This window comes from Gobius niger, assembly GCF_951799975.1.
Source record: "Gobius niger genome assembly, chromosome: 16".
NCBI lineage: Eukaryota > Metazoa > Chordata > Actinopteri > Gobiiformes > Gobiidae > Gobius > Gobius niger.
This window is the reverse complement of record NC_136867.1, coordinates 25,204,742-25,225,536: the sequence shown is the minus strand read 5'-3', so window position 1 is coordinate 25,225,536 and position 20,795 is coordinate 25,204,742. Positions and strand designations below refer to the sequence as shown.

The window sequence follows — 20,795 nt, the reverse complement described above, 5'->3', positions numbered from 1 at the left end:
GCGGGTTGACAGTTGTGAATATCAAAAACGTGGGAAAGAAACTTAAGATATTTGACACTGCAGGTGAAGAGGGAAAATAATTAACTTTAGAGATATCACATTGAAACTTCTGCTGAACATTACTGACATAAATATGAGAAAAAAATGTATTGCAAGATTTCTGTCAGTTTATGTTTTGGTGCATAAATTGTCGATATTTTCAGCAATGGAAGGTGATGGTTAGACCCAGATTTACATTTATAGTTTTATTTTATTGACATACAGTGGGAGGAAAATGTGAACGCTTTGGAATTTGTCACATTTCTGCCTTAATTGGTCATAGAATGTGGTCTGATCTTCATTAAAATCATAAGAATGAATACATATGACCTTTGTTGTTGTGGCGGCCATTTTGAATACTGAAGTAGAATTATGCAGTACTACAACATGTAACAATATCAGAATGAAAATGAAAGACAAATGATTGGCAGGGGCATTTTTATGTACTCGTAATCATTGTTCAAGAAGATAACAGTAAAAACATGGCCCCAGAGATGCACGTTTATGTGAAGAAACCAGTGAGTCAGTGTTTAAGATGTTAGCATGCTACCGGTTAGCATTTAGCTTACATGATAAACACATGTAGACTAATAATAACAGCTCAGCTCTGTTACTGTAGTATTTCCTCAGTGTTTATAGATATGAGCCACACATGTGTTCATCGTGTTGAAGCCATTCTGGTTGACAGTTGCTAACTGGTAGCATGCTAACGTCTTGAGCAGCTTAAACACTGACATAAAAATCACAGAGAAAGGTTTTCTTTCCTCTTTGATGTGTTACTTTAGTCTGAGGCGTGAAGCAGATCTTTAGTAAATCCCGGACAAAGCTGTAACGTCTGTGCCACATTTTCTGGTTATATCACATAACGTGAGTAGAGATATTGTTACATGTTGTAGTACTGAATAATTCTACTTCGGTATTCAAAATGGCTGCCGGAACTATGTCATTGGAAAACCCATGTATAAACAGTGTCTGCTTAAACTAATACCACCCAAACAATTACATGTAATCATATTTTTAATGGCCATGACATGCAAACATTCACAGGACAGGACGGAAAAAGTAAGTGGACCCAGGATTCTTGCTGAACTACAAAAGCAATCTAATCTACAACTACAGGAAAGCAGTTATTGCAACAACAAGAAGGGTCAGCCAGCTATTTAATACAATGGTTGCAGATTAGACATGGATGTATCTTGGACCATTCCTCTTTACAAAACTGTAGCAGTTCAGCGAGATTCCTGGGTTCACTTACTTTTTCCTCCTTGTCCTGTGAATGTTTACATGTTATGGCCAATTAAAATATGATAACATGTAAATATTAAGGTATTAGTTTAAGCAGACACTGTTTACTCATTCTTATGATTTTGATGAAGATCAGGCCACATTTTATAACTAATTTAGGCAGAAATGTGAGAAATTCCAAAGCGTTCACATACATTTTTCTCCCGCTGTATGAGTAACAAAGATTTTTCAGAGGGGATTTTGGATCTTGTGGAATAAGCTAATCATAAGTGACGAAATCTGTAAAAACTTTAGACCTAAAATGATCAAATCAGGACTATACTTGATTCAAACCCAGATTATAAAACCATAGTAACATGGTATAAAACAGAGGTAAGAAAAGAGCAGAATCCAGGTTTAAAGAGACCCAGTCCAGGTCTTAGATAGGACTGAAACAGGACTAAACCAGGTCTTTAAATAAGTCTAACAGGGGCACGTTTAGGTCCACTCCGCCCACCTCTGATGTGCTGTAGACACAGACGGTTATGTGACAAGACATGGCTGAATTTATCTGAAATGTCTAATTGAAGGATGGAGGTGCCATGCAAATGTTCAGCTCAACTCAAGACCCAACACAGAAATATAAAGCAGTCACGTTATAGCTTTGAAAAATGCATAAGAAACCGCTACAAGCACTGAACCCAATCTGTTTCTCGTCTTGATAAATGGCAAAGTGGTTTCATGGTACAAACAAACATTATGGGCGTGACTAACTTTACTTCAACATTATCGCCTCTTTAGTCATAATCAGTGTACCATGAAGCCAGTGCCGGTTAAAGACTGATCTATGTTGTGGGTGTCATACTTTTTGAGGCTCACTCGGCTTCGGCTGAAAAGACAAATGCAGCTTAAGTTAGTGAGAAAGTCCTAATAACTGTTTTTGAGACCCTGAGTAATGTAAAGGAAGCGGCACGCTGGAAAAACGATTAAGGACATAAATTTACTTGAATTAAGAGATTAAATCTAATGTTTGAGCAGGTTTGGTCTGGTCTTGGATAAGATAAAACCTCTTACCCACATTTTTTATTAATTCAGATTATTTTGTGTCATTTCAAGTGAAAGAGAAACATAATGGCAGTAGCTTTTTATCTGATCTTAGATTAATTCAAACTACCTCAAACTCATCATAAAGTATCTTAACTCAAGCGATTTGAAGTCATTTTCCCAGTGCAGGTGCAGTAAATCGTGCAGTGAGATGCAGCAGATCTGAGTGAGTTTTAGGGATATCAAGATCAATTTATTTTGTTTTTATTCAGTAGTTTCCGAAAATGGTAAGTGGCAGTACCTATAAACATAAACCTTTTGAAGCTGAAGTCTGACTGAGCATGGATAATATATTTACTAGACAGTAGAGATTCGGCTTTTTTTCTGACCCGCACCAACCCGACCCGCTGTAATTAAAACCCAAACCACCCAACCTGGAGGAAAGCCTCTCAGTTTGCCGACCCGACCCGACCCACACACATTAAAAAACTGCTGCATGAGTCACGCTGCATGTGGCTATCGCTCAAACGGGACGGCGAGTTTACAGGAGAATTAGCACTTGATGCTTTGTTTTGCTACTGCGCTGCTGAGGAACCTTTGAAAACGCTTATGGGCTTGTCAGGAAACAAGGAGCAGAAATTATCATGAGGCTTTACGTCCACCACGTCATGGACGACTCTGTCAAAGTAAACGGAGTTTGGACTAAAGTGGAGCAGCTTTACCTGACGCTAAGAAGTTGCCCTCCTCACTCAGGTTAGTAAGATGCTGTGTCTTTGATTTTAGTTTTACCTTTCTTCTTGTTGATGCATTACTTTCATCACATGTACGTGTCATTATGTGCTTGGGCACGGCTATTGTGACGCATTTGTAGCGGTGATCGAAGTCATACAGAAGCGATAGGTCTGGTGATATCTAAACAAAGCATGCTAATGATACGTTTACCCCTAAAAACTAAACATTCATGGGTTTTAACATATGGGTGTTATAAGTGATTTGACTCAGGTGCCCTGCGCTTGGGTCAGGCAGTTTTTAATGCAGGCTACTGGTTACCATAGACATGCGCTAGCCTAGCACTAGCCTAGCACTAGCTTAGCGCCACTAAACTTTTCAAATATAAAGGACGGCATGAATTAAAAATAGAAGAAATCTCCAGAAATAAACAACACTCTGGATAACTAGGAAATGAGGCCCTATGTCAAAAATCCTGAAATATCCCTTTAACAACTGTGCTAAAACTAGAAGATGTTTCCCCTCCATAAAAGCTTTAAGCGACCAGATCCAGGTAATAGTTTTTTTTTTCGTTTTGTTGGTGTTCATGACTTAAGCAGGTGAAGTGTGCTCCATATATTTCTCAATATATGTTTTCAATATTGTTTAATGACATTTTCATGCAGCGAGAGCGACCGAGCTTCACCTCTGTCTCCGTTTCTCATGTTGGCGTCTTCCTCGTCTGCGGCGTCGTCCACTGAAGCCGACACATTTACACATTTAACACGTCGTCAGCTCTAATGCAAATTCTGTATCCGTCTCAGAATGAACGCGATGAAGTTTTAAAAGCCAAACCTGAGTGCAGCTCTTTGACCAGCGACGACATGGTGTTTGTGATTGAATCGGCAGCGACTAACAGATCGTTTCGAAGATTTCTAGGGACACCTGAGGAAATGAAGAAGAGAGAAACAACAGGTGAACAATGAAGAAGAGTCTGATACAGCGTGTGAGAGATTGAGCGACTGACCCTGAGCGAAGGCCTCCAGCACGTCTCCCCCCACGCCGCTCAGACAGTCCTGGGGGGTGTGGGTGGGCGTGGAGCCGGCCGACGTGGAGCGGATGGGCATCGGCATCGAGCAGCCGGCGCCGTGAGAGGGCGAGGAGTGCGGGGAGCTGCCACACTGCGACTGAAAGACAAAACACACGGGATCTTTGAATTTCTGAGCCTGGAGCTCCTGGTCCAGAAGAGTTTCCCCCTGGCATCTCCTTTATTCATAGTGTTCTTAACTTTCAAACCAATAAGGGCTGAACACAATTTTGAAAAACGAACCTGTGGCAGCTTTGTTGATGTCGATGTTAAAGCAGTACTAAGTAACTTGTTTACCTTAATAAATCCTTTTCGTAGTCCCTGTGGGGGTAATACAAGTGTTTATGGGATGATTGGGGGGTCTTTCATCTCCCCCTGGTGTCTCTGGCCAGAAAACCATGTTTGCAACTTGACTGCCACCGGACCGGAGCCACCAATACACACAAATAGAATCATGAAGAAGAAGCTAACAGGCTAACGGGCAAAGCTAACAGCCGGCCAGCGTCACTTTAAACAGTATTTACAGCCAAGTTTGAGTGAAAAAAATGATTTCAATTGTGTAATTGGAAGTACAATATCCCTCTCTCCCTTCGACTTTTCTGTCAGCTTAGTATTTACTCTCATGGACAATTAATGAGTTCAAAAATTGCAACTTGCTATGACACCTGGAGTGGCGCTTATGGCCTCTGGGGCAGGAGCTACTTAGTACTGCTTTAAAATGCACTTCAATAACGTGAGTCATTTGCATTTTGAGGCAGGGAGGTGATGTCGGAATCTGATGAATGTAGTAACTAATAAAGTAACTTGCAATCTAACTTGGTTACTTTTAAAATCAAGTAGGCTAATAAGTAAAGCAACTAAGTTATTGTTTAGAGGAGTAATCAGAAATCAGATTACTTTTTCAAGTAATCTGTGGCAACACTGGTTAGCATGTGTAGCATGGAGTTAATGTTAGCTTGCTGGTTAGCATTGTCCAATTTTTAAGTATTTATGGGCGGTTGAACCACTTATCTCCTAGTCGTCTGTATCTTAGGTCAATCTGAACCATTACACTATTGGGGGCATTCCACAATCGTATGATCATTGTGCTCTTTGTGTATAAATACTGTGAGCTCTGAACTGTGCTTCAGAGCATCTTGTATCTCGGTACTTGATGTGTCTCCATGTGCACATGTCCAATAAATCGGCACGCTTGACTCACGACAACTTCTCTCCGGTTTTATTGAATATGGTCTCAATATTTACCATAACAACAATCTGCACCTTTGGAATTGCCCAGATCTACAATGTCCCTGGTCTTGAAATAACAGTAAAACCAATACATAAAAAAGTGTTTAAAGGGGCTAGATGCAAGTTTGCCATTTTATACTCACTACTGCCATCTCAGGTCATACGTGTAACTGCAGATTCTATATTAAGCTCGTGCATGACGGCACTTCGGACCCGACTTAACACCTTTCTGAGTGACAGTGCAGGATTTTAAAGGCAGTTGTGGTGAACAGGTCTGAGCTCATTCTACACATTAGGACATTGCTGGAACATGTAGGGGGAGGAAAATACATAATTTTAACATTTTTAAACTCTATATAGTCCCTTTAAATTAATCCGGTGATTGACAGAGAGAGTCCACTCACAAAGCAGCAAACTTCCTGATCTACCTGAGGCTTGAGGAGCTGTTTTCAGTTCAAATAAATCATGTTTGATGACGGGGGCCCCGGCGTGTACCCGAGAGTTACCCCAGCGTGTGTTGGCTTTAATCAGGCAATAACAACTGGTAATCCCGGGCTTTTTGGGACAATTTGAGTTGAATTCAGAATCTGGGACGAAAGCCTGGATTTCAGGACTGTCCCGATTCAATCAAAACATTAGGTTGTTTGTGATTATAAATTGATATAAGAATCACATGCATTTGAGAACAAGCTTGTAGAGGGTCAACAGGTTCATACACAAGACTCTAGAGCTTATTTTTTTATAGTTTTCAAAGGATGTTATGTACATTAGCTGCAGCGTGGCTAATCTGCAGTTCACGACCATTCCAAGTGATTCGATTGAAAGTATTGTTGATATTATCTCTTGCTTGGTAATGCTGTAGTTGCAACGCTCGGCTGCCCAGTCTGACTTTCATTTAGACTCGCTCAAACACAGCTGTGAGACGACAAACTTAATCCCGATCGGGAGAACAAACAAATACAGTCTGCAGATGGAAACACGACACTCCCCGCTCCACGACACCCGGACCCCGTGGGCCGGTGTCGATCTTTAACCAAAACCACGTGTGGGTCTGAAAAAAAAGCAAACGGCAGAAAGAGCGGATTCGCCAGGTTTGTGTGTGTGTGTGTGTGTGTGTGTGTGTTTCTGGAGGAAGTGGACCAGGGCTGTGGCTGCGGGCCAAGAGGCAGATGGCTGAGCAGACCGGACCAGAGCGGCAGACACACGAGCGGCGCCCGGATCGGGAGAGGAAAATCCTGCTTTTGGAACAGGCCACCGGAGAACGAGCGCCAGCCAAGGAAGAAGGGATGCACATTCTGCTCAAACTCTTTAAATCGATTAATTGGTGACTTTATCAAACGTTTAGTAATTCACTGTTTACCAGCGGAGGAAAAAAACATTAAAAATTTGATCTATAAACCAAAATACTAATAAAAGATTTGTACATCTTTAAAGGAACAGGCCATTGTTTTTCCATACTGAGATTATGTTCTTACCTGAGCTTAGACGAGATGATGTGCACCTGTCTGATCTTTACGCAGCCAAAGATGTTGTTAGCATTTGGCCTCTCCCAGCATATTCCTATGGCTCCAAACTGGGGTGAAGTTAGAAGCGACCAAGCTCTTCCACATTTACCCTACTTATATACGGTTACGTGAGAAGTTACCCGATCCAAGTATTGTTACACAAAATTAAACATGTCAATTTTCTAAGTGGATAAAAAGGGGAACTATATTTCAAGGCGTAATAATAATGCATTGGTTTTATATAGCGCTTTTCTGGACACTCAAAGACGCATTACATTGCACTATTCATTCACTCCATACTTGGCGGTAGTAAGATACTAATGTAGCCACAGCTGCCCTGGGGTAGACTGACGGAAGCGAGGCAACCAGTCTGCGCCATCGGCCCCTTCGAACACCACTAACCACTTACTCACGCACTACATGCTTCCTGGTGGTCCCAAACGGTCTCCCATCCAAGTACCAATCAGGCCCTTTCCTAGCTTCCAAGGTCTGACGGGATTGGGCAGAGCAAAGGCGGTAACACCTTAGGCGCACTTCGACTTTACTACGTGGACGCCGATCAATATAGTTCCCCTTTTTTTCCGCTTAGAAAAGAGGCATGTTTGATTTTGTGTAACTATACTTGGATCGAGTAACTACTCACGTAACCATGTTTAAATAGGGAAAACGTGGAGGAGCTTGGTCGCTTCTAACTTCACCTCAGTTTGGAGCTATAGGAATATGCTGGGAGAGGCTGCTAGCAACGTCACTGGTCTATTTGCATGACTGAGCGCACGCACACAGACCAGACAGGTACGCATCAACTCGTCTAAGCTCAGGTGAGAACATATCTCAGTATGGAAGAACGGTGGCCTGTTCCTCTAACCTCTTAACCCCAGCCTTCACCGAACACATTATCTCCAGTTTGGCTTTACGCAAATCTTAAAGCAAAAAAAGTGGCATAAGAGTGACAAAAATGTGCCGGAAAAGCAACAATAATGCAACAAAAGAGGAGTCAGGATCAGTTTTTGCAGGCATTAGCTTTCGAATAAGGTGTTACACTGTCGCTCACCAGTTGAGAAGCTTTTAGATTTGAGTAAAGCTGAACTGGAGAAAATGCGCACGGTTTAGAGGTTACAGTTGCCACATTATTTGCGCTGATGATCTTGTTGTCCAGCACATTATATTCTCCTTTTACCCGGTGAAGTGTGTGTGCGTGTGCGTGCATGTGTGTGTGTGGAGGGTTCGATGAGTGAAGGTGAGGGTCACGGGGGTTAAGTGCTGTGACTGAAGAGACAAAAGAGCTTGTAAAAACAATGATTGAAAACTTACAGCCTGTTTCTGCTCCTCGTCCTGTCAGCGAGAGGAGGGGGGGATAGGGAAGGGGGGGCAGAGAGAGAGAGAGTTAGTCTGAATAGAGGCCGGGTCAAACAGGGCCATGTGGTACAAATACTGTCGCACCATGTGAGTTGTGTGATCCTCTGACTCTTTTATTTGGTTTTATTTGGTTCATTTATTCATTTTTTTGTAGTTTCAATCTGATTTTAAATATTTTTTTTTATTTTTTATTAATTTTTTAATTTTTTAATTTAAGTTTTTTTTTTTTTTTTTTACTCTGTTTATTAGCTTTTAATGTTTTATTGTCTTTGTTTTTTAACTTACTTTACTGTTTCTGGTTTAATGGCCTTTTATTTTCTTGAGCAGCACTTTGGAAATTATTGTTTATGATGAAATGTGCCATTGAAATAAAGTTAGACTGGACTGGAAATACTCATAAATATAATTCTGATTTTGTCCGTGGTCACGTGCAAAGCAGAAATACACACAGAAAGAGTCTCTTCTCTGGCTAACAGTGTCAACTTAAAATTACTATCATGTTTTTCATCATAATCTCAGTCAAAGGAAGATTTGTGTGTAATAAAAGTTTGGACAAAAACACTAAATACTTGGTTAAACAAGTGAATAGGTAAATGTAAAGGTGACTAAGGTTAATTCTACATTTAGTCGACAAAATAAAACAAAAGACTGAGACTAAATTGAAATATGGTGTTCAAATTAGCCTCCCTGGTTTAATTTGGTTCAGGTTTGGTCCCGCACCTTTTCAGATTTCAGCAGCGTTCATGCCCTGCAGCAACGTCCCACAAACTGAAATCCAGATGTGTTTTTACCTTGAGCAGCCTCATCAGCCCCTCCAGCTGCACCATCAGCTCTCGCCTGCTCTCCTGAAGCGCTGACATGCGCCGCTCCAACTCGTCCTTCCTGTGTCTAAAACCAAACAACAGCAAAGATAATGTGTTAAAACATAATTAACTCGTCTCTGCTTCCACAACTTCACTGTGAGACGAGCTGTGGATACTTTTACATCCATTAACATCGTCTCTGACTAATTTGGCTTTTCACTGCCCTCTGTTGGCCACACAGCGTTACTTCAGTGTGTTTGCCTTCACATGTGAACACTGTAGATCTTGTAAGTAAAATAATTCCAGCTGTTTTGTTCCAGTTTTTGCCGGTGGTGTGAATATCAGTGCAGTGCAAATGCTTTGAGCAAACCTCAGGTCTTTTTAGGTAAAACGATTCCTCTGAGTTCCTTGTGCAGCTGCTCCAGACTCTGAGTCAGATGCAGCTCATTTAAGTGTGGTCTGAGCGTCAGGAGCATCTTTCCTCCACAAACCAGCTCAGGGTTTGTGTCTCTGTGCGGGTAACTGTAACACCTCAGATCAGGGTAGGACAACATTTCTTTTACAACCCCTTTGTTCTGCAGAAAAAGGACTGAACTGATGATGTAATGCATTTGGCCAGTTTCAAAATGTAATAAGCCGATAACGTAATAATGTATTAACAATTTACTGGCCGATTATGCAATGCCTGGTACACATTACATTATTAGCCTGTCAAGATGAAAATCGTTCACAAATGTAATACATTCAGTCAATGGTATAATATAATCAATCAAACTTTATTTTCAAAAACTACCACATTAGACATAGTTATTTTCAGTTTTCTCTCAAATGTTAGAGGACCTGTTTTTTATTAACTGTATTAGTTGATTTTCTGCCAGTACGGAGATTAAAAATATTAAAGCAAAGTATTTTCCTCCCCCTACGTTTTCCAGCAATGTAAAATCCTGCACTGTCACTAAAAAAGGTGTTAATTCGGGTCCAAAGTACCGTCATGCACAAGCTCAGAACCTGCAGCTACACGTATGATCAGAGGTGGCAGTAGTGAGCATAAAAATGAAAACTTGCATCTTGTCCCTTTAAGGAAACTTGTATCACAGATGGTAAAGCGGGTCATATGACCTATAGGTTGCCGGTTCAAATCCCTGCTCGCGCAGGTGCACACAGTCGCTGTGTCCTTGGGCAAGGCACTTCCCCCTCCTTGCCTATGTTTGAATGTGGTGCATGAGTGAGAGTGTCCTGGTTGTAGCTCGGTTACGGTTCTTTTATGAAGCTTACTAGCTGAGACCCGGCCTTTGGCCGGGCCTCGCTAGTCTCCACATTTGATATTCTGAGATTATGAGTGATTACAAAGAAATGTCCAACCCGACACACAATTCAGCTGTAGACCAGTGGTTCCCAACCCATTCCAAAAACTATGGCCACTACAAATGTTTAAAATAATGAATGCTAAAAATAATTTCAAACAATCTGCAATTGGAGTGTTTGATGCACCCGTGCTCCTTTCTTATATACTACAACGACAATATGTTCGCTAAACTCAGGGAATAGAATTCAAGAGACAGTGGAATAAGTATGGATAAATATTAGGGGTTCAGCTCTAACGGTTTGGTTCACGGTGCAGGACCCGTGGTTTGGTGCATCACGGTAGTGTACAATCAAAAAAAATATTAAGTAGGTTTTGAAATGAAATAGCCTAATGATCGTTGTTAGACAGTATTTATAACCTTACAATAAAATTGGCAATGCTTTCAAAGCTGCTTTAGAATAAAATGTACCTCTGGGCTCACAATACGTGAAAGCAAAATAGAAAACAAATGGTACAGCAGCAAAAAGGAGGAGAACAGCAGCAGAACACGGAGGAGAAATCAGTCGGAGCAGCGCGTGTGATTATAGGCTTTTGGGCAATGTTTTGCGTGTACTGGTTTTCGGAGACAAAGCTTTAGAGACGGAATACTGCCTGGATCTATAATGAACCACAGCCTCGGTCACTGCAGGAGAGACGTAAACAAAGACGCGCAGATGTGTTTTGGAGGATGTAACTGTACCTGTGCGGAGCGTCTGCAGGTTAGCGGTGAGTGACGATGACACACACCGCCCTGTGTGGATGCGCGCGCGCACACGTACACGCGCACACGCGCGCGCACACACGCACACACACACCGCCCTGTTTGGATGCGCGCACACGCACGGCAGTCAGATGTCGTGCACGCGCGTTGTTGTGACGGCGGGTTGTCCTCGGACAGCAGCACCGCGGTCCATATGGACCCGTGGTCAATGCCGCTGCTGGTGGGACCATCACGTGGGGGCCGTCCGCGGATATAGCGCTTTTCCAGGCGCTCAAAGTTGCTGAACAATTATGCGCACATCAGCCCCCACCACCAACCACGCACAAACTCACTACTGTCGCCAGGCTTCCTGGTGTTCCCAAACGGTCTCCCATCCCAGTCCTAACCAGGCCTGTCCCTGCTTAGCTTCAAAGTCGGTATGGGAAATAAACATGGCGGCGCCCAGGCGGCGGCCATTGAGATAGCGTTTTCTATAATAGATTATCATGAAACAAGAGATGTCTTTAGTTAAATTTGATCAGATGTTTTACTCAAAAACAATCAGAAAACAGTGGGTGAGCTCTTTCCCTTACTTTGTTTTACTGATGAGTCAAGTGTGTGAGGAGGAACATTTTCCTTCACACGAGGAGAACAGACTTACTGGGCCCGATCTTGTGTGTCAAAACGCAGACTATAGCGTGACATCTTGCCACTCAGACTTAGTGCATTAAAGGAGAAGTACTGGTCTGGAGACACGCTTTATCCTTCAACCAGATCGACTGTGCGGTCGGGAGAGGGGCTGTGGGGGACTGGGGGGTGAACATGTGCAGTAGTTTTGCGTTCACGCCAGGCGGGATGACACACAGTTATAAAAGGGGTTAGGCAGAATAACTCTCGGCTTCAGCCTAAACCCTATAGGCTATATGATGCCTTTCGGTCAGGCATCATATAGCACTTAAAGGGACTATAGGGAGCTTAAAAATGTTAAAATGATGTATTTTCCTCCCTCTACATGTTCCAGCCATGTCCTAATGTGTAGAATGAGCTCAGACCTGCTCACCACAACTGCCTCTATAATCCTGCACTGTCACTCAAAACGTTGTTCGGGTCCGAAGTGGAGTCATGCACGAGCTTAATATAGAAGTTGCAGTTACACGTATGACCTGAGGTGGCAGTAGTGAGTACGAACTTGCATCCAGCCCCTTTAAGTTCTTAATGTATATGTTTTTCGTATTGTATAATGTCTAAGATCTTTGGAAAACATGTAATTTAAATGTTCATAATGACCGAAGGAAATAAATAAACTAACTAAAACTAACTAACAAGGCAGCGCAATGTAAACGAGGATATGAATGTCAGTGGCGCTCCCATCAGAGCGGTCACCTCCCCTCGTGACGCCCTTTCACAAGTGGCGAAGGCACAAAGCAAAATAATTTACTAAAAAGCCTTGCCCCTGCAAGTGCCAGCACAAGATCTGGCCCACTTAGTTAAAAACAGTTTTCTTAGAGGTCATTTTGGGAGGACGTTTGTACCTGAGCAGGCGCAGCTCGGTGAGCAGGGTGGGGTTCTGCTGGGCCTTCTCTGGAGTGGGCTGTGAGGCCTGTTCATGCTCCAGACGCAGCCTCTGGATCTCCTGAAGGATCTCCCTGAAAACACAGATGCAAACCAGCACTGAACACTCGACCACATCCAGATCAGAAGCAACAAAAGGGTTCAAGAAAACAATATACATTTCTGCAGGTAACATCAGATCATATTGGAAGCCTTCTTATGTCATTTTAATACCCATGTACTCTTTTTAAATTCACACAAACACAGCATTTTTGCCACTTCTCCAACTCCGAAAGGAAGCGTACCTGTTCTTGTTCTCCAGCTCTGCGATCAGCTGTCTCTGTTGTTTGTTGGCGTCGAAGTTAAAGCCGAGGTCCGTGGGAGGGCACTGTTGCTGAAACAAAAACAACAGAAACATTACTTCAGTTATAATGGGATCTTTTCAAGCGCAAAATCCAGTTTCTGCTCCAGCTGTGGAGGAATGAACGGCCGGGGAGTTATTACTTTCTGCAGAAACAACACGGCGTCAGGTGAAGCCACGGCCGTTTCAGCTTCAGATTTAACTCAGGAAAATGCAAATAAGAACATTCAATCAGTTGCTGTAGGGAAATGCAACTCACGGCTTTGGTCTGTTTATTAATTTGAATCGGTGTAAAATAAATGGAATATTCATCGATCCACACACTATAGTCTAGTAATAAAATCTGAAAAAGGGCTCCGTTAACCATGTTTTTATGTTAATATAAGATGTTGGGAACATATTTCATGAATATGCCAATCGCGTATCGCCTTTGTTTGTTTTTTATTGAAGAAATAAGAAGAGAATGTTTACCAAAAAGTTGCACCTTAAAGGGGCTGGAAGCAAGTTCGCCATTTTATACTCACTACTGCCACCTCTGGCCATATATGTAACTGCACCTTCTATATTAAGCTCGTGCATGACGGCAATTCGGGCCGAAGTGATACATTTTTGAGTGACCGTACAGGATTTTAGAGGCAGTTGTGGTGAACAGGTCTGAGCTCATTCTACACATTAGGACATGGCTGGAACATGTAGGTGGAGGAAAATACTTAATTTTAACATTTTTAAACTCCTTATAGTCCCTTTAAGTCATGCACTATCTGTCAGATAAAATGAAATGCAAAATTAAACAAGATTTTTTTTTCATGAAATGTGCACTATATATGTAGTTTGACATGATCTCACTTCACAGGAAATCTTGGATTTATAGATTTAAAAATAAAAATAATTGTTGTATCTTCATAATTATGCCAGATTTTCTGAAATAATTTACACTGTATATAGACTATATCAACCTAATGCAGTATGCAACATTTCATCTTCAACGGTTGATGTATAAATAAATTACTTGAAATTTAAGCGGTGAATGTTAACTGAAATGGCTCATTTTCATCATGTACTGTTGTGACATAAAATTATATCTTCAATATAAAATAAGATTTTCTCAAGAAATTGGCATAGTGTGTGTGGTTACTAGGTTCACATTTTACTTGCTTAATGAGACTGTCCCTTGTTTTTATAGACAACATGGCCGCCACACGATGAATGCAGTAACGCTGTGGCTCCGTACTGTCAGGAAGGATACTGACGATATACTGACGATACTGACGATACTGACGATACTGACGATACTGACGATACTGACCGTGGAGTTTCCTGCCTCGGCGGCGAGTCTGGCGGCGTATCGAGCGATCAGTCTGTGCTCCTCGTCCAGGCGGCTCGGGCTCTCCAGCACACTGCAGGAACAACACAAGAGTCAGTATCGGATTTTATATGATATTCATGGGTTTCTGTCATATCACGGTTTCCTGAGGACATTTTCTTTAAAAGCAAGGACTGTGTTGGTTTGAATGGTTTGTTGCACTGGTTCTCAAAAGGAAAACGTATGCGGACAGTCAGCAAGTAGGCTACTCCCTTTTCAGTCAGTTAGCATTAGCCTGCTCAATGTATTTTTCCTATAGCCATTAGCATTTGCCATCAAACATTGCAAATTATGAACGATCCAGATGTTTTCAGCTGTTGTCAACCCATCGACTGCACTAGGTCAAAGCCTCGTTAGAAATCATTAATGAATGTTCAGACCTTTTTAGATTTTACTTCAGGTACTGTACAAATTAGCGTTTAAAGTAGCCTATGAGCTAAATGCTAAGTCAAATTCAGATCAGTTTCTGCTTTGTGTGAGTCGGATACAGATCCAGTGGCCACACAACTCAATATGTTAGTGATGGCAAAACCTCAGACATTATGTAAATGCAATGAAAACCTAACAGAAACCCTAAAAACCCTGACATAAAATTGCTGCACCGCAATGGAAAGTAAAGGTGTTAAGCTAACCACCCAAACAGCCACTGGGTCAGATAAGGCCAAATACCCACTCATATCGACTTTTTATTTTACATAGAAAGTTGCATAATGCACCTTTAAGTTTGAGAGGATTTAGAGTGTAAAATAATGTATTTCCAATGGTAATTAATAATGGTAATAATAATTTTCCAAGAATGTTCGATTTAATGTCATTTCAGTCCAATGTAGTGCTTTTTAATGCCTCTGGAAATCCTGAGTTTGGTCTTTTTCTCGCTTACACATGGTTTCCGACATAATTCAGTCCAGTTTAGGTCTATTTTATAACCTTTATGGACCCAGTTTTGTCTGAATGGTGCTTGGAAGGTCAAAAATTGAATGAAGGGGTGAGACATTGGAGAAATATTGGTTGAATGCTATGGTAATTAAACATAATAGAGGTGTAACAATATGGTTTGAGTCAGAATGAATGAATAAATGAATGAATGAATAATGCATAAATGAAGCACAAATATAGATACAGTCGGCATCTCTGGAGTCGAACATATATGGTCATGTTTGAAAACAGTTGAAAACAGGGGAAAAACAACAAATGAAAATTTTTCTAATTATTCAAAAACTACTTTAACAAAGGCTGAATTATGAATATAGTTTTCTACTAAATAAAGGTACAATGACATCGAGAGGAGCAAAGTGGTTCAACAGACCATAAATACATAAATAACAGAGAATGCTAACACGATGCTTCATGTTAGCATCGTGCTAATGCTAACGCAAGCTAGCAATCCACTGTCAATGGCTACGACTGCCGTTTTTTCACTTCTACTGAACAATCTGCTGTGAATAAACATCCATATGGACACGATTTAGACTTGAGTTTATTTGTATGTGATAAATAAGTTCATTATTCCTCCAGAAAATGGCTAAAAAGAGCAAAAAAAATGTGTTTCTCAAAAGATGCTGTTGTCCCCTTGGCGAGGCCACGCCCCCTTCTATGACGCGATGCCGTCTCTATCTATAGAAACAATCTTATAACATGGACCTAATAATATCAATTTGTCGGACACGCTGCAGTTTATCAGCACAACATTTCATCTTATCATAATCTAAAGCCAAAAAACTGTCCATCCAGTTTAACATCGCTGCAATTTTCTCCTCCATCTCATCTCTGTGGGCAAAGCCGCGGTGATAATTAAAACTATGGGACTCAATTTTGTCTTCAAACCCACAGCAATCGACGGCTTCGGTCTCCCCTCCTTCACACAGGCCTCAAAAGCAAATCTCATCTTCCTCTAAAGCAGATAAAGAAGCTTGAACAGTGTGATAATCTGCACATCCCTCGCTTTATTTGATCAAAACTGTCACCTAAGTAACTCTAACGTGAGCTTTTCTTTTCTTAGACGGACATTTGTTGGACGGCCTTGGTTTCCTCCCGTCGTTGGTGCTTCTTGGCCCGTTTCCCCTCGTGGCTCACGGACGGGGATTTGGACACAGTTTAAACAGGCCTGGCCCGTGTCCCAGGCCGCTTTATTTTTGTCCCAAAGAGAGATCCCTGAACCCCCCTGTGTCTTTGGTCCTTATGGTCCACGGCTGCCTCTCCAAACTAAACACTGATGGAGGAGGATAAACTCAGGAGGTTTATTGAGCCGAAGTTTGATTAATCTATAGATATCGACTTGAAAGTTGTAGATAACGGACATAAATACAAGAACGTTTTCTGATTTGGGTGTTTTGCAGGTAAGACATATGACCTTTAGGATTAGGGTCTTATGTCTTATTACATTATCTACCTGCAAAGAAAACCCATTATTCCATCGTGTATGTTGTACCACATAGATACAAGTTATTACAGATTGTTGCAAAGCAGATTACATTGTACTAAATTTTGTTCAGTACAATGAATCAAGGTAGTGTAAAAGTAGTGTGACTCCATCTTGGACTGCTCCCACCTACAATGTTCGGTACCAAACCAAAATTGGTTTGGACCAAACAGACACTGATTAACAACACAGCGGTGACAAAAAACACAAGGTGCTGCAACACACAACACAAACACATATAACCTTTACAAAACGAAACATTTCATGGATTTGCGGTTTTCTTGATCCAATCAGCAGCAAATACTGCTCCAAACGTGCGCTCTCAGGCTCTCAGTCGTACAGGTGTCCATCTTCAATGTAGGTTCTTGAGTCATCTTCTACTCAGTAGTTGAAGTGTCGAACGTTTCGCCTCTCATCCAAAAGGCTTCGTCAGCACACTTGGTCAGTTTAGCTCAGTTCGCAGCCCAGATATAGACCACAGGGAGGAGTTTTAGCTTGGCTTAGTTTCCCCCCTTGGCTAGTATTTTGGATGAGAGGCAAAACGTTCGACACTTCAACAACCGAGTACAGAAGACGACTCAAGAACCTTTATTGAAGATTTAGTGCTAATGTTTATTGGCAATGTAAAAGAAATCTGGCTCTTCCAAGTTAATATTTGCTGGAACAAAATCTGAATTATGGATCAATCCAGGTTTAAATGTATTGTTTTGGTTTGCTGACATATTTGTTGAAGGGGTTAGATGCAAGTTGGCTATTTTATACTCATTACTGCCATCTCAGGTCATACGTGTAACTGCACCTTCTATGTTAAGCTCGTGCATGACGGCACTTTGGATACGAAGTAACATCTTTCTGAGTGACAGTGCAGGATTTTAGAGGCAGTTGTGATGAACAGGTCTGAGCTCATTCCACACATTAGGACATTGTTGGAACATGTAGGGGGAGGAAAATACTTAGTTTTAACATTTTTAAAAGTCCTTTAAGTCCAAGGCTGGATAAATTGGAGTCTGTAGGAGCGACTTACATGGTGATATTGTCAGACCAATGTGAGAAAAATGCATTTTGAGAAAAAGGCCCTTGAAATAAGGAAGCAAAGCTTGTGCAAACACTTCTCTTTGGGGCAGCTGCTCTGCTCCTCTTCTGTTTTCTAGTGTTTACATTTGTGCGAAATGAGATTTTAATTAAGAGTCGTTTTAAAAGAGCCGATTCAGTCACCAACATCACATCTCTGAAACCTCAGGATCAAACCTCTTGCTTTAGGGGGAATGTGCAAAGAACTACAACTACTTTACCACCAGAAATCATCTACAGAAAGAGTAGATTAATATTTTCACCTCTAAAAAGTCTCCAGAACACGGCTCGTGGACCAAAAGAAGTACCCGGCGTAGTTGCTCTGACATGAAACATTCAAACGCGCTGCTCATTAGGACTTTTACCACATTTTGTTCAGCTAATAACGCCGAGCAATCCATAAATTTAAATTTCATTACGAGACCGACTGATTCCGATAAATTACTAAACACTGGCGCTGAAACATTAGCTTGTCAAATCGGATTGCTTTTTCCGGAGTTCGTTAGCGGTACGTAATTAGTCATAAAACGTACGATAAATGTTTAATGCTAATATTTTTCATCCAATTACAAACACAGGGTTAATGAGTCTTGCATAATGCCTTCCCACCAGCTGCGGCTTCTTCGCACGCCGTCGACTTTTAACGGGGGATTAAAAAATGGAGGAGAAGTTTTCAGAGTCGCGGCTGGGATTAGGGTTGAAAGGCAGTAATAATTTGTGCTGTTTGCCCTTGGACGAGCTCTGAGCGGAGAGAGCGAGGCCGTGCGGTGTCAGCAGAGTGACAGCTCCGGGGAATACGTGACTCGCTGAAGAGGAAATGTGTCTGAAATATTCGACACTGTGGCAAGAGACGTTTGGGCATAAATTCGAGCGGAAAGTCTGTTTTAAGCTCCAGTCCGTCATCCATCAACTCTAAAGCCAATGCTCTTACAATAAAGGTTAATGATAGTAGAAAACATGTGGTTATGGACAACAATGGAACAGTCTTTCCCTCCTCCTGGATCCAGGAGTAAAAATCCAAAAACAAATATCCATAGACTTCTCTAATAAATCGTATAATCGGTGTTTAAAAGCACAAATGTCAAAACCTGTAGAGTGGAGACATCACACTGCATGAAAAGGTGTACTGTGATAATGCTGTTACTCTAGTGGATCAATAAAATTTGTATAAGTTTTTATCATGCTTCCAAACTATGACCAGAAAAACAGGTTATTAACACTGCAGCTGTTGACAGGTGTGATTTAACAGTTTTACTGGGTTATTTGGAAGGGACAGTGCATGTTGATGACCACACCACACCAATAAGATAGAGATAGATAAGAGATAAGATTTACTTGTCATATGCAGGTCAACACACAGTCAACAATGCCATGAAATGTACTTAGATAAGACGAACCTCTCAACTCCCTTATATTAAAAAACAAAACAAAAAACAATATAGTACACAACAATCTCCATTCAGCCACACTCACACATTAAAAAGTGCCACAAAAAAAAATACCCGGGGAGGAAACCTTTGCAGACATGGGGAGAACATGCGAACTCCACAAAGAAAGGCCTCGTCCAGGTGGGAATCGAACTCGGGACCTTCTAGCTGTGAAGCACTAGCTGTTCATGCATCTTCATATGACGGATGTGGCAAAATGCTTCTACATCGTTTCCGGTTTGTAAGGTTTTTGATACATCTTCTGTTTAGAGGGACTTTACAGAGTTGAAACATGTTAAAACTATGTATTTTCCTCCCCCTACATGTTCCAGCCATGTCCCAATGTGTAGAATGAGCTCAGACCTGTTCACCACAACTGCCTCTAAAATCCTGCACTGTCACTCAATACGTTGTTTCTTCGGGTCTGAAGTGCCGTCATGCACGACCTTAATATGGAAGGTGCAGTTACACGTATGACCTGAGGTGGCAGAAGTGAGTACAATATGGCCAAGAATAGCCACCACAATCCTCAACAACAGTGAAGGCCTGATTTTCCACCTAAAGCTCAAGACAAAGTTGGACTCTTGCGTACAAACAACGGTGTACCAGTGCTTTCGCCTGTAGCCTGAGGGCGTCGCTTAGAGATTACAACGAACAAACTATTTCTCCAACTGTGAGTTAAACACTGTCCAGCTTCACCCCCCACCGCCACCCACAGGAGCGGATAATATTCTAGTCTGGTATGGTACTGTAGGAGGTAAAGCTTGGGGAGGGACCACTGCTGTGCATAACATCGCCTCGGGAGTCTGTCCAGCCACTTACTGCACCAGGTATGAAGCTGAAGATTGCACAGATCACCCTCTGTGTAAAAGTCTCGTCTACAGTCTGTGGAGATTTTGAAATGGATCATAGGTGGGACTGTTCAGCAAAATGGAGCAATGTGGGGTATTGTGCTTTCCTCAACATCAGTATCCTCTGCATTGGGAATAGTCCCGCTGTTCCCCTGGCAAATCCCCGTATACCCCCGCCTTCCAAGGTTTTGTGGAACATCTTCACTTCCAGACTCTAAGTAGTTCCCCCGTATTCTCACTGATGGCTGCCAATTCTAATCCTTAACCTAAACCCTAACCCTAAATCCCAGCTAAGCAAACTCTGTAGCTCTGTGGATGTAGCACGCTGTCGGACATAAGCGCTAGTATCACAACTGTCCTTTTGCTGCTTTGTGGAGAGACAGTGTGTGGAGAGGCAATGGATAAACCCAGGCAGGAATCATGGCACTTTGAATAGAAGAGATTTATAGATGGCTAAAAACTCAAAACACAATGCTAGATCTGTTTTTGGTGAAAGAACAACCTTCTAACCAGGCAGAAAGGTTTAAAAAGTTGATTTTGGCTAATACCCCTCTCTCAAAAACAAAATAAACAACAAAGAAAGCAGTTTGTCAGCGTGTTTGCCCTGAAGCCAAGCCGCAAGGAGCTCTGCATTATTCATAAGGAGTTGTTCGCCTTTGTCGACCTTCACCGGCGAGAACAGAGGCGGATAATTATAACAACAAATTAATA

General features: G+C 41.7%; 1 protein-coding gene across 5 annotated transcripts in view; it reads right to left on the bottom strand.

Moving 5' to 3' along the window:
• The window catches only part of dtnbb (dystrobrevin, beta b), a 65,624-nt gene that overhangs the window by 385 nt on the left and 44,444 nt on the right, over positions 1–20,795 (bottom strand). For 3 of the 5 annotated variants that reach the window (XM_079573500.1, XM_079573497.1, XM_079573496.1), the window contains 8 exons: positions 14,260–14,350; positions 12,898–12,986; positions 12,574–12,687; positions 8,985–9,081; positions 8,149–8,169; positions 4,043–4,202; positions 3,871–3,960; positions 3,722–3,772 (listed from right to left, as the gene is read on the bottom strand). In XM_079573500.1, coding sequence (XP_079429626.1) covers positions 3,722–3,772; positions 3,871–3,960; positions 4,043–4,202; positions 8,149–8,169; positions 8,985–9,081; positions 12,574–12,687; positions 12,898–12,986; positions 14,260–14,350 — 713 coding nt within the window. Of the gene's footprint in view, positions 1–2,128; positions 2,153–3,721; positions 3,773–3,870; positions 3,961–4,042; positions 4,203–8,148; positions 8,170–8,984; positions 9,082–12,573; positions 12,688–12,897; positions 12,987–14,259; positions 14,351–20,795 lie in introns of all 5 variants that reach the window. The other 2 variants (XM_079573498.1, XM_079573499.1) reach the window with 2 other exon arrangements.